The sequence below is a fragment of the Ambystoma mexicanum genome, chromosome 12 (assembly GCF_040938575.1).
Source record: "Ambystoma mexicanum isolate Mex_15411 chromosome 12, UKY_AmexF1_1, whole genome shotgun sequence".
NCBI classification, from domain to species: Eukaryota; Metazoa; Chordata; class Amphibia; order Caudata; family Ambystomatidae; genus Ambystoma; species Ambystoma mexicanum.
This window is the reverse complement of record NC_090936.1, coordinates 410,112,017-410,127,162: the sequence shown is the minus strand read 5'-3', so window position 1 is coordinate 410,127,162 and position 15,146 is coordinate 410,112,017. Positions and strand designations below refer to the sequence as shown.

General features: G+C 42.2%; 1 protein-coding gene across 13 annotated transcripts in view; it reads left to right on the top strand.

Moving 5' to 3' along the window:
• The window catches only part of CAPRIN2 (caprin family member 2), a 2,777,496-nt gene that overhangs the window by 73,002 nt on the left and 2,689,348 nt on the right, over nt 1–15,146 (top strand). For all 13 annotated transcript variants that reach the window (XM_069628538.1, XM_069628546.1, XM_069628537.1 and 10 more), the window contains exon 2: nt 4,734–4,956. In XM_069628538.1, coding sequence (XP_069484639.1) covers nt 4,747–4,956 — 210 coding nt within the window. In that variant the 5' untranslated portion in view covers nt 4,734–4,746. The remainder of the gene's footprint in view (nt 1–4,733; nt 4,957–15,146) is intronic.

The window sequence follows — 15,146 nt, the reverse complement described above, 5'->3', positions numbered from 1 at the left end:
TCCAAAATGTTGTTGGCTAATGGAAATCCTTCATTGATGCATGATCTGGTTGCCCCAGTAGCTCTAAGAAAGGAAAATCCCCTAGTTCCTATCTGAACTGCTACCTCTGGATCCTCTGTTACTGCTTACACAGGACACTTGGGAGCCCTGTGGGCTCCCCATTGGGGGAAAAAGTGTTTGCGGATGATGCAAATGGGTTCCACCCACCATTGTCACTCCGATACATTGGGGTATGTTGTTTGGCCCCAATATTGTCACCCTTTCGGGTATATCTGATGCCTGCTCACTGTACCTTCTTCCCGCCATTTCCCCATTTTGTTCCTCTATTTGTCATTGGGTAGTAATTCGCTGTATCTGCACTTGTTGGTGCCGTGGTATTACCTGTACTTGTGTAGTCTGCGGCATGTATGTCTGCTGTTGCTGCCCTCTTTGTGCTACTAGTGGGCATGTTTGTACGACATGTCTGAAATTCCTGCATGCATTATATTGTACTCCAAAAGGTGAAGTCCTCCCTCTGTATCCATTCCCCCTGTGTATTATCCTCGTCCCACCTGATACTGTCACATATAGCCACCTCCCCAGGCGCTGCATGTTTGTGAATGTGGGTTGCTCTGGCATTGGTACAGTCTCCCACTGCTGGTTGGGTGGCACCTGTGCATACCCTGCTGGTGGCATCATTGCACCCACCGGAAGCCCCCCTTGCTGTGTGCATGAGGAACCACCACTGGCCATGTGTGTACTACTCCATGTATTTTCACCATTTCTTTTCTGAACCAATTTTTCTGCCTTTGTTGCAGCATCCTGTTTTTTTTATTGCAAAAATGTTCAATTGTTGCCTGTATCTCAGACCACCCCTTTGCCTCAATTCCCACAATTGCTTCTAAAGAGACCCGTGCATCTGCAGGGAGCCCCCTCATTGGGACATGGTCAAAGTTATTTCTCCGTCCCATGACTGCTTATTTTCTTGGGTCCACATCTCCTGTATGCATCAAATGTATTCCACGGGGCCCTAGCCAGGCTTCATTTTATGAGCTAGTATAGATCCCATGTCTGACGTACCTGCATAGAGCTCCCTCAGACTTTCAAACATGTGCTCGATAATTGTTGAAGGGCGCTCCATTTATATTGGAGCTTAATTTTACCCTGGCCTATCCGGCCTGCAGCCATATCATTTCCATCCCGACCCATACTACCAGCAAACATTTTATTTCTCCTAAGGCCAATAGGATTCCTTCTCAAATATAAATCCACTTGTTCCCCTGCCGTCAATGAAGGTAAACTGGAAACTAGATTAGCGCTGTACATTGTTTGCCACGGTATGTAATGAACCTCTCCCCTTGCTGTCTTTAAAAGTGGCATTTGTGTGCGGGTCCTGCATTTATTACCGCATTGTGGTCTTTTTACTACAGCGAATTTCGTTTTCCTACTGCAAAGCCAGTTTCCAGTCACCCAATGATTCTTCCATGTTCTCTTCTCATTTCCCTTCTCATCTGTGCATGTTGGTGTGGTCCTCCCCTGATCGCTGTCAGCACTGTCTTCCAGTCTGATTTGGTTTGCCCTTCGTCTGTTGTCACTTTCACTATGGTCAGAGTCCGTCCCATCTTCAATTAGATGAGAAATGAACAAATATGAAAAGCGACAAATTAACAGGATTGGATCTATTTCCCTTTCCATGGCTGCTTCTGCCTCCTTGAACACTCGTTGTTGCTGTGCACCTTTTTAATGTCATTTAAATATTCCCTTTACTTTTTGTCCCTGTGTACTGCCCCATCTTCCTTTTTACATTTTTCTTCCTAGTTTTGCAACTTGTTTAGGATTTGTATGCCTTGCAGCTGGTTTTAATTACAGGTATATTATAGGGCGGTGGCACACTTCCCTGCTCCTCCTTTCACCTTCTGTTTCTTTCTCCTCATAATCTCCAGCCCCAGAATGTCCTGTCTCTAAATTTAGTTCCTTTTATATGTAGCTGCAAAGTACTTTCTATGATGACTATTGCATGTTCCCTCTCCATGCCGCGCTTTATAACACTTGCCCACTCTGTGTACCCACTCAAAATGGTACTATATTTTATTACAGTATTGGAGCAATTGCTTCACATATGGTTAAACGGGGCATCCACCCTGCCTTAACCCTTTTCTTAGAATAGTCTTCTTTCCTACCTACCCTTCACAAAATTTAAAAAAAACAAATGTTCACCCTTTCTTCAAAGAACCCCATGCCATGTTTAAACTTGCCACTTTGCTCGATTGCACTACTCTCCACTCCGGCCTTCTCCCTTTCACACTTCACACTCGATGCTTACACAGTGGCCGTCTGTTAAATTGTAGAAGGGCCTTTTCCACAGGCCCACCACCTTCACAATAAAGCCCTTTATTAGTGAGGTAGAAAAAGTTGTAGCTCTTCTCCTTGCGCAAGAGTATCCGCAACTATCACTACGCGGCTTAGCGCTGTGTACACATTAATTTAGTGCTGGCTCTACTGCCCCTTCCACAGCCACATAAAACGAACACTGAAAATCAAACCGCTGCTACTAACAAACACATGCACGCATATACCCCAATAAACTCTTACCCCAAGGAAAAAGAAATAACGCAACTATACCAATTGCTTGCTCTATTTGCAATTCTTGTCTAATAAGATTTGCCACTTACTACGCAACCCTCTGCTCTAATGCAGCTGTGCCAGTCTACCTTCTCCCTATCGGAACGGCAGACCTAATACTAAGTCGCATGGTCAATCGCCCTCTTTACCACTAACAAGGTTGCGTCCTGTGAACCGTAAAGAGTCTCCCTGCTCAAGCGCTCTCATGCCTGGGTACAATCTTGTATCCTTTGGAGATTTTCCACTTCTTTTGATCAAAGTCTCCCTTTAAATGCCTGCACTTTTGGTCTGAGTGAAGGCAGAGTCGGACCTCTCGGGGCCCTTTATGCTGGCCAACAGATGCTGCCCTGCTCCAAGAGTATGGCTGGAATTCTTTGTATCTTGGTCGAACTGCAAAAATGATCTTGCTGAGCCCTCCAAAGATGTGTCAGGGGTCGCCTTGTCGCGCACCAAAAAATTACAAAATGAATCCCAACTGTGTACGCTGGCGCAAGAACCGACGCAATTTTATTCAGGGCCCAAGACGCTGCTGGGACAGCAAATTCATACAGAAAGCGGAATAGACTGTATCAAAAAGCGTTGTCGAAGAACCGCCTTCGAAGTTAAAACTTTAATACACAAAAAGAATTGGCATTTATGATTGTGGGACCCAGAAAAATAATCTCCCAGCACAGAAATGATTGGTTCTTGCACGAACTGTGTACATTGCGCTGTATCCTTGGGTCCATGAACTTTCCCACACCACCCTCAATTACAATTTTGTGACTTCACAATCCACCCCCAATTCCCACAACACAATTATATGGTTGAAATATTTGAGACAACCAGCAGAAATTCATTATTCTTCCCTGGTCACCTCTTCCTGTCTCCCATGAGAATGGCTATCCATCACATCAGCCTTGACCCATGGACATACTTTTAAATGATAGTTGCATATTGGGAAAATGGTCTGTGGGTGATTTTAAACTGCTGTGGGATTTGCCAGCCTCATTAGAAAACGTTCAATAAATGATTAATTATAAAATGGTTATATATTACTCTTTCACTGGCAGACCCTGCGCACTCTAATCAGTTGACTGTGAAAAAATAACTTGTGTGCACCTCTGTACACTTGGCCAGGGATGGCATGCTCTGTGCTAATGAACAATTTGCAGTGGCCTTTGCCACAAGTGAAATGCTCAAGTTTAAAACAAAAGCAGGCTTTTGGGGCCTATTTACTGCACTTTATTCTTTAACTTAGTTTGATTGTACTTACCTGTGCTCCATGATTTATGGATTAGGTTGATTAAGCTTTTAATTTCGCAGGGCCGGATCCCCTTTTAGTGATATTGAAGTGCGTTCCTCCTTCATGCGCAGGACTTACAATTTTATTACACCATATTGGACCTGGCAAAGTTTGGTTGGAGCCAGTTGTTCTCTAAAGCAATAATTAAATCTGCCATTTTAGTTGGAGGAAAAGATCACGTTTGATTCAACATGATTAACTCACTACGGGAGTCCAAACTTTGTTATGAGAAATACCTTGTCTGTGCAACCATCCCTTGCACTCTCGTTACTAAACTCAGATTTGGTATTTTACCCTTAGTTGGACTAATTGATCTGACTTGGAGGCGTCCCAAGTATTATTCTCCTTATTGTGAAACTGCCTGTGAAGCACGCACTTTCTGGTATGGTCAGTTTATACCAGTTACATTATGTTTTACCATCTCTGCGGGCCTACAATGTAAGATCTGTGGAGGAGGCAGTGAGCTTGTGCAAAGAAACCAACAATATAAATACTGTGGGTAAAGTTGTAAAATATTTCCATAGAATATGGCTCGCAAGAATGTGTAGAGCCAGCCAAATACGATTTTTACTGCTAATTCAATTGTACTAATTGTCTGTATTACTTGCTATATTATGAATTTACTCGTTTACATTATTTTTATTGTTTTATTGATCTGACATTTTTAGTGTAATTCTTGCTGATATTTTTATCCTTTTTTATTTCTATATACTAGAATCATTTAAATGTGTACCTATTGATTTTAAATCTAATGAAGGTGATTGTATGTAAAATGGCAGATTAAGAACCCAGTTTGAGTTTGCCAGTTCCGCTGTGGGTAAGACTTGTCATTTTTATTTTTATATAGATTGACCGTTTCAATGGTGCAGCTATCCCAATCCCCGTACCACCGCCTCTCTACGGAGAAGAGCATGAAGCTGGCAAGACAGGAGGATGGGAGCCCTCCATCCTTGAATGCCCTTCCCGTGGCACTATCCTCGGTCATCACGCCATATCAGGCTTATGAGACTTACATTGATAACGGCCTCATCTGCCTCAAGCACAAGATCAGGAACATAGAAAAGAAAAAGGTAATATATTAAAATGTTCTGTACCAGCAATGGAAACTGCCTTCAATTGTCCTTTTCCTTAGATCTGGTCTGCTTGTATTTCTTTTAATTTTATTGAGCATGTGTTAGGTGCTTATACAACAGAATGGTTTCAAAACGCCACAAGGCTTAATGGGAAAGGGAACAGGGGAGGGAGAGAAGAAAATGGAAAACATTAAGTATATAGTGGTGGTCCTACTAGGCCTTGTGGTATTTGGACGTGAAAGTGCAGTGAAGAGAAAGTGGAGGAGATGGGGATGGGTGGGGGAGGGCGGCAGTGAATGGACAAGTGCTGGTGGGTTGCCTGGGAAGGAAGTGCCAAGGAGGAGGCCTCGGACTAAGTGCTTGTGCGGGCGACTCCCAAGGGTGGGGGGGGAGGTATGTAGAGTTGCCAAACGGGGGCCCGCAGGTGCAGTGACGTGGGGGAGGTGCTGGTATCTACTTGGTTGGACTTGGAATCCTGAGATTGAGGACCCAAGCCAAATGTCTATAAACTCTGCAGACCTCATTTGTATGGATCCTTCAAAGTATGGTAGCCCTTCTAATTGGGCCATCGAGTTTGTTTCCCCTTTGATGTGGCATTACTAAAATCTTGCATTTATGACTTTGAAACGTTTGGCTTTAGAGTAGTATTTTGCAGGAAGCAGTGCCTGCCTTGGCTAGTAAAGCCACTTAAAACAGTCAACTTTAGTAAAGCAAGCCTCGCTATTGGGAAATAACTGTTCTGAACAAGAAACTATACTGGCTTCTACAACCAGTGCCCGACCCCAATGTCTTGCGAAAATCATACATCGAGCAATGAGTTTGTGAAGCAGCCACCAGTAATCTGGTTTGAAGCAGAGATCCCAATCACACTTTTCTTGGCTGAACTCCAGGTCTATTACAGTTAAATTCTTCTGATTTCCTATTGCAGGAAACTTGGCTCATGTCCAACTTTAACATTGATGGTTATGTAACCATGCTAAAAGATCAGAGGTCGCCCTGGTGGAGGTTTGGCTATTGGTGCTCGTATAAGTTTCTCCCTAGAATCTTTCTGTGGGATATTCTCTTCCCTATGCAATGTCTCCTTATTTACTCTTCCATTGTCTGAGAATATTGATCATAAATGTTTACGATCCTCCTGATGGTGAGGCACCTTCTAAAATAGTTAATAGTAAGCACTATTCTAATGTGGTACAGCACACATCCAACAGGTAAGCTTTTGATTGCAGGATATTTTAATGTTCTTGATCTACATATTGACATGCCCAAGCACTCCAATGTGGAAACGCATCACTCTTGTGCCATGCATAAAGCTAGTGGAATTGATTGGGGGTGGAGCAGCTTTCTTGATAATGACTTGTTTTGTCTGCCCAGAGACAGCCCTGACCACCCTGGGTCCAATTTCACCTGGCCAAATGGCCGCTTAAAATCCTATTTAGATTATGTAGTAGCACATTTAAAAATGCTCAAGTTGTGATCAAATAAATATTAATCAACAATCTTAGTGACCATGCCTCACTTTCCTGGACATCAGACCAGGGTGCCTTTGCTCTATCCCTAATCTTACTACCATAGTAAGTTAATAACACTGGAAATAGTCTAATGTGGTCGGTTTAAACGACCATGAGCATTAACATGATTACAGCAAACACAGCTCATTTGGAATCCTGGCTGGCCTCGAATGAGTGGAATGTTGCGCTCATGGTGAATGGTCTAGCGGGCCATGTGGATACACTGGGGTATAATATCAGCAAGGCCATCAAAGCCAGTCTCTCCAAATTCAATACAGAGATTTCACATAGATGCATTATTGTAGGGAAAAGGTCAAAGATCAGAAAGCAACATATCCTACCGAAGGAGAAAAAAGCTAAACTTACTGTTAGCCACAAGTCATAAAAACTGGCTGACACAGCACAAACACTTGAAGTAACTCCAATTGGTTACTTTAATTTAGAACTTTAAAGAGTAATGACGACAAAACACGTTGGTCTCGTTTTGTGGAGTTTCTGGCAAGCTCTACATGTATAGCATTAAATGCAGTCTCAGAATTACAATAGGTGGCCCATATCACTCATAGGTTTTAACAGATATAGTGAAACCTAATGCAGACAAATCAGAGTTATACATTTTGTTTTTGGGCAAAGAATTTGAGTTGTTTTTTTTTTTCCCCCAACTGTATGTAACATGTTTTCACAAAATAATGCATAAGAAAATACATGAGAACAGATCTGTAGGTAGTACAATTAAATCGATATCTACATAACCCATCACTACCAATTGTCAACACTGCTATAAGATACCCACCCCCACATCATATTACAACTATTTCATTGCAGAAACAAACAAGACAAACGCCCTCCCACCACCCCAATATCGTCACATCTACATAGCAAGTCCTACACTTTAAACAAACTATTAAATGATCCCCACAATTCATATTCAAACTACCTATCACGCTTCAGTGCTTGTGTTTTTTCATACCATGAAAGTGTTCGCATATCTGATAGCCAATTTTCATAGTATGTTTTTTTCTAGATTTCCACACCTTCATTATATGCTTGATAGCCATTAACAATGCTCCATCAATCCAATCCGAGGAATCGCATACATTTCCACTTCTACTATCAACTGAGAGAAAAATTACTGACTTAAACGTCAGAGGGAACAAATCATTCACCACCAAATCAACCCGATCTAAAACATCCTTCCAAAAATGTAACTCCTACACTCCCATAAAATGGGTTGAAAGTCCCACCATCATACCATCCATTTCTACAGGGATATTGTAGCCACCAAGATATGGAAAAAGTGGCTGATCATTAAACGGTATGTAGCCAGCATGGGTGGTAACAATCTAGAAGGCTTGATAACCATTTACAGAACTAGCAATTAGCCTGCTATTTTGAATGTTCGGGCCCTTGCCCAAGGCTTGACAAACGAGAGGGAAAAGTGCCTCTGTCATGAATTTGCCTAGTTCCACCCTTTTGGAAGCGCTGCGGATGGAGTTTGGTACCTATTTCCCTCTTCACCCCCTGGCTTGTTCCACTCTTTTTGTAGCAGATATTCTCCTTTGAATAATGCAAGCAAGTTATTGGAAAAATTGTGAAATCAAGAAGCAAATAAAAATAACTCCTTTATTCTCGAACTGAAACAATCAGCAAGCTCATTGACGTGACTGGGAATATCTGTCTTTTGCATGTGACTCGCCAAATATAGAACAGATCTTGAAAGTCCAGAGAATGGGACAGAATCAATAACTTGGCTGTTTCAGCCACTAATAAAAGATGCAAGGTCTCTTTCGTCTCAGTTTCCCGGTGCCATTTCAAGTTTTTTAATCGCAATGGGAATCTTTCCCTTGGCTGGTTACCAGATGCTTTGTCTATGTAAGGATATTAAAGCACTCTTCAGTTTTTCTATATGCATTTCTCCCATATCAACTGAGGAGCAAAAGGCTATGACCATTTACATTGTATTTGAGTGGTCCAGTGTCTTTTTCACAGCTGGAGTTCCTTTTTCAGTAGTATACTCTGCAGTAATGCCTGTTGGATTTGGCCATTGCAATGTGTTCAGCACCAGATCGGGGACGTACCTACCAACTGCAGGATTAAAGATGCACAGTGCGGGGTGGTTACATGGGGCATAACATACGGAGCCACAGACACTGTATACAGGACATAACCAGGAATGGTAGGGGGTAACGTTAAATTGGATGTAAACTTGGTCCAACACATTGCTCTATGATTAGCTAAAGGCGAGGTAGAGACAAAAATAGCGCAATCACAAATGCGCAAAGTGGGAAATCCCTTGGCAGGGGTGGTGTTTGGGAACTTTTCAATTTAAAACACGTGATCACAATGGGGATGTGCAAAGGGGGGGTGGTTCAATTTACTTGTCATATTGGAATTAAGACAACCAGAATTGGGTTAGGTATCTGCAAGGCGGTCAGCCAAACAAGCCGCCCTGCATGATAGCGAGGAGGGTGGCTCAGGCATGAGACTGGTACAGTCTATGCCCATCGGCAGGTGGCAGTGGGAAAGGAACACTTGAAGGAGCGGCGTTCCTGGGAGGACCAATCAGACAAAGCTCTGACGATTGGGCCAGCCCTTATAGTATCCACATAGTGCGCAATGGTCATAACAGGTTTCATGTGAATGTCCCTTTCGCACTGGCTGCAGGGTGTCTTGTGTCCTGTTCTCAATGGTGCTGACCAATGACAGTGTATTAAAGTTCTGTCCATCCGCACAAATGTTGCTTCATTAATGAGATGTTCCGGGGTGGGTTGTGAATAAAATGTGATTCCACATGGGGAGGCAATGGGGGAAAACTATTCAACGGTTTGCACTAATGACGCTTTCACGAATTAATGTAACCATCGAGGAGGAGATTGCAAACCAATCAAATCCCTGGGAAGCACAGAAAAAACTGTACAGGAGCAGCTGGATACCTCTGTAGGAAGTCCTGCCCCCATCCTTCTATGCTGGAAGCCAGAGATCGCGACCTACACAACACCAGTGATGGTGCCAATTTCACAGAGCCTTCGAGAAAATGTATCCGTTGAGAAAACCATATAGGATGTATGCCTGTAGCGGTAATCTCTTAAAGATCCATATAGGAATAGGAAGATAAAGAGACGTGGTAACGTCACACGAAGTGTGACGCACAGAGGAGCGGCTGAAGAGGATGTATAGACAGTATGGAATCTGATGAAATAAACGATTGAGTGGAAAAGCTTGAGGAATGAAGATTGCACGTGTGAAGAGCACTGCAGAAAATACAAACCGTTTTTTGTACAGAGGCAGCAACACAAGTAGACTAATCTTAAGGCTAGCTACACATAGTGAATAGACTGCAGGCGGTGCTGCCATTATATAGAATTCTGAATATCGGTGTCGCATGTTTAGTAAGTTCGGACCCACGAAGAAGGAAGAATCGGAAAGCTGTGCCGGAGATGCATGAAGCTAAAAGTATGGGAAGGCCTGGAAGAGCTGTCTGGCTAGGTGTCAAAGGATGAAGTAGCCAAGAACTTATCTGAAAACAGGAACTGAGACACTAAATAGACTTGTCAAGGTGCAAAGAAAGATCACCATGAGTGCCAAGTTTATTAATTGAAGACAATGGAACACTGCAAAACAGGCTGAAATACGGTCTCTAGTCATGTAAGCCACTGATGGAAAAGAGTTGGCATGCAGACCAGTGATAAGTGTGCCCATACTCCATTATATTCCCAGGTGCAAGGATACTTTGCAAGGCAGAGGTCAAAGACAATCTGAATGGCAGAAGGCATGAGCGATGAGAGTTGTTGGGCTAATTGAGTTGGGAGACATGGTCAAAGTCCACCCACTGACACCTGGGGTACCAGATTATGTGCTGCCAGTGAGCCGAATGTTCCAGAAGGGTACAAGCGTGCCAACCAATTAGAGTGCCATGTAACGAAGCTAATAGTATACTGTGTATCTAATAACTGATGAGGATGACTTGCACTAGGGGTGGGCATATGTTGTCCACCTGACAGAGACCTAATCACAACACGTCCCTATATAGAAAGTATACTTCGATGATCCCCTTAAGCCAATCACAACCCCCATAGGTTTTTGTTTGCCACATAGTATGACATGACACATTTTTGTTATATAAATGTTTTTATGAAATGTTTAGGAGAGAACACGAGCAAATGTCAAACTCTCTGTTTTAGACAGTTGATAAGAGTTGGAGGAGACTTTTTGCCAACTTCCTGAGTTATCTTATTTGGTGTAAGTTATTCTGCATCCCATCCATGCATGACGTGTTACTGATTTTTAAGGACCCCACATCCCCCTCCCGGATTCAAAACGAATCCTCGAACGTGCAAGGGTTTCTCCTGACTTACGACTATTGCATTTTTTGTTATAAAACTGCTGTTCATAGTGGATCCTGTTACAAATTTCAAAACTTAATAACTCCTGGGCACCTGGTCCCAATGGCCTCACAAGCTTTATCTTGAAAACATTTGGCGGAGTGGACATCGTTTATACACACCCTCTTAACGCAGGCTCCACCTCACATGCCACAATCCTGGAAGAGAGCGATTCTGGTCCCTGTCTTTAAAAAGGGAGCCTGGAACAATCCAAAAAATGATCGTCCAATCTATTAGATGTTGGAAAACTGTACGGCGCCATAATCTCAGATCATTTTCGTAATTGGTGTGTGCCGGAGTAACGATCCATTCCAAACAGGTTTTGTGAGAGATATAGGAACTGCAGCAAATATCTTTATTAATGTACTAAAGGGTTGTGCTAAAAAAATATACATAGCTTTCATTTATTTGATTCAAGTGTTTCATCTGTATTCCTGGATGCTTGATGACCATCTCATTGAACAAGTCACCACATTTAAATACTTAGGAGTTTGATTAAGCGACACCATATCTGAAACACCAATGATTTGCTGTTTAAAATCCTCAACTGTGGCCAGTCGAGTACGTGCCCTGAATCGGAGATCTAGGCTGTTTTCCATCATACCAATGCTTGATTTATACCAGGTCAAAGTTGTACCTGCAATCACCTATGGATGAGAGGCAATGCCACATTCCAGAGAAGACATGGTACCATCTAGAAGGTCTCTTTTGGAAGAAGGCTCTAGGACTGCCTAAATTTGTGCCAATTCACAAGACGAGAGCTGGCTCTCTCATTGTCAACTCTCTTGTGGAAAAGCTTGTCTCTTCAGAAAATGCTTTTTAGCTGATCGATCAGAGATTTGAGATTATGCATAAGGAAATAATGGCATCACAATCTCATGCTACAGGAGAGGCTAAAAAGTGTGCCACATTGAAATAAAGCGGGTGCTCAATTAAAATCCTGATCAATAATCCCATGAAGATTAAGATTCAAATCAGAGAAAAAGATTGGATTAGCACCCTGAAGGATGCAAATGATTGTCAGCGGCCCACATCTCCGGGCAACTACGTAAAATGGACACCGTTTGCGAAAGTTAGTCATCCGACGTCTTTGTGAAAGCAGTGTCCGTCGTTTCTGTAAGAATGCAGCTGAGGTGGAAATAACGAGCATTGTCATTGTCTGCACCAGCTTTAAATGACGCTCATATTTTTCAATCACCTTTTCTAACTTCAAATAACCGGAGATGGAAGTATGCTGGTCAATGTGGATCTCCAGAACCAAAACTACCTATGATCACAATGACCACATTTTTGGAACCCTTCATCTCATGAGGACTTCTTAGATTGAGCATGCTGAAACAAACCATGAGGGGAACATGTTTTTGAATTGTGGAAATATTGAAGACCTGACAATTTTGTTAATTGAATTCTTAAATTTTTTATTTTTGCTAAAAAAAAAGTTTCAATTATATGTAAATAAAATTAAAATAATTCTGATGTCAGCCTCTCGATCAGAGCTAATCCACTGTTTGATTTGTGTGCACCGAGCTGTAATGAAGTCACTACTTGCCCGGTTTGTGCTCCATTTTTTGAGTACGTGCTCTTTATTATGCACCAATTAGCAGACCACTGACTACATTTGCATGGTGAAGCCCCCCACTCGCTACAGAGCATTTACTGCTCCTAATGAGGTTTCACCACAATGGATCTTGTTCTGGTGAAGTTGTTACTTCCCTTGACTCCAATTCTGCAAGCCTATCCAATTCTATGGGAACACTTGAGAGGTATCCCTGATTCTTTTCGATAAGCTGCTGGGCACATTTGATGGATCTGTTAATACAGGACTCTGTGGTGTAACTTTTCATTACAGTTTTAAGGTGAAGAGTAGCAGTCAGAATGAAAGTTAAAAATAATCTCAAACTCTGCATCACTTCATGAATATAATAGGTGGCCTGTAAATCATGAGTCCAATTAATGTTAAGCATTCAGTGTAACCTTTTTCTTCCCAGCACTCCCCAGCCTTGCAGAATCTTTAGTTCAAATCAGAGAAAACTGTTTGAACATTGAATGTCTGAATACCTAATATGGTAGGCACATAAATTGGCAGATCTGTGTATGGACCTTCTATAATGTGAGATTAAATTAGTAAAGGGCTTTTGTTTTCTCAAACCAAGTTGTTCCACACTTTGAACCACATTTTCAAGTTGGACCTTACCATTGCCAGCGCTGTGCCAGTGTCTGGTCTATGAGAAGGAAGAAGCAGGCAGTTCATAAGATGGGAGTTTGTGTTAAGTACAGAAGTAGATTGGGGAAATTCTTTAGGACAAAGTACATTTTTAGCATGCCTCAATTTGCACTTGCCACAAGCCATTGGTTAGTGACCATTGATTGACTCTTGGTGAGTATGAAATGATGTACTATTTGGGGAACTATGGTGGCAAATGTGTATGCCTGGCTAGTAGCTTGCAACGACACCAGATTTAGAATGTGAAGGGACAATGCCAAGAGGTTTTAGTTTGGCGGAGTTTCCTTAGTCGGGCCAACCCAAGCCTGCGATAAAGGGCCAAAGTGCTGATTGGTCGTAAGCCTCCATTTTTACGATACTCAGACTGAACATTGTACAACTGACTTTCATAAGTGGATCTGCCAGTATCGGACCTGTTTCTGAACTAATTAGGCCTTCTGAAAGAGGAAAGCATCAACAGAATACTTCAGCTCTTAAGAGGGCTAAGTTCCAGATTTCCTTTGAGAGAGCATTTAATGTGAGAACGAATACAGATAGAATTGTATTTGTTGTGATAGCCGCTCCAGAGGCGATTGTAAATCAATTGCAGCTTCAGTGAAAGTAGATGCACAGTTAAAAAAAAAATGACTCCAGGTAAGTTTTTACAGCAGGATATGCACTCCAATTGCCTGAATTTAATGCTGGTTTTGAGCATTGTGTGCATCTTTCCAATAGTGGGGTGACCTGGAACATAGGTGCTCACGCCTTCCTGTTAAGTCGGTGACTCCATACTGAACTGTATGCTCCGTTCTCCTTTCCAATGGCGGAGACACTCTGGCTCACAGTGCGTTCGTGATCAGGAAGCGAGTGGTGGAAGTCTGCGTTTTTGGGAGATCTTGTTGCAGTCCACATGTCTGAAAAGACTTCAGTAACAAACGTGGAGTTATTTGCCAAAAACCTTTGGCTGTAAAAACTCACTGAAATATTAGGGCGGTGGGGGGGATAAGGAGGATAAGAGGTGGGGAGTAGAGACTAGATAATAGGGAAGTGGGTTTTGGGGAACCCCAATAAGTATTTTGGGCTAAAAACTCACCAAAGAAAACCTGGCGATCTAACACCATAGAACCCAAACAAACATCTGCTAAATTGAAAGCCTGAGCTCAGCAAAAGGACTTGGCAGCTGCTTACAACGCTGAAAGCCTAGAAAACCCATTGCAAGGATTTGTAAATGGTTACAGCTAGGTTTTAAATAACATACACGTAAGGATTTTCATTTTTAAGGTGGATATATGAGCAAATCTGAAGGGGACAAAGTAAGTAGTACAGTACTAGGGTAACAAGCCTCCAGTCAGAGTATCTTTGCTTTGCGACATGACCTCCATAACTGAAGTTACCTTCCCCTCCAATTCCTCTAGAGTATGAAGACTTACTGGAGTACCATCTAATGGCCCATTTATTGATCTATCATGCAGCTAGAGGACTTGTGACCTTGATCAGGATCCACAATCCCAATGTAATTTCCCATTTTTGCATAAAGGAGATTTTCAATGGTGTCTGACTTTGCAAACACTTTAGAGCTTTGAGGGCCTACCCTTTTTGATATCCTCCATGAATGTAAGCTCCAACGACATCCATGATGTACTCGAACCATGCAAGCTTGTCACTTGGTAATCCAAAGGTGTGAATATTCATTGAAGAACCACATACGCAGCACTTCCTCTACTAGGACTGCATTACTGTACCTGCCATGGGCATTATCCAAGACCTACTTGAATAAATCTTATATCTAATTGAATGAATGTACTCTAGTTGGTTTCCATCACACCTATAGGATTTGAACCTTCTGATAATTTGATATTGTACTATAGTTTTCTGTGCTGTTTCGCAACACAACAATCACAAATGAATCTTGTAATAGCAGAATCTTTCCAATTTACATTGAAAGCTGTTTGTATTGATTGTTTTGATGTAGTTTATGTACAAAGCACTTGGATTAGAACTGGGATCGCCAGGTTGGTAGGCCCCTAGGGACCCAATTAATTTTGACAGTAGCAATAGACCACATTTAGAGTTCCTAGTTCTCCTTGCTCAACG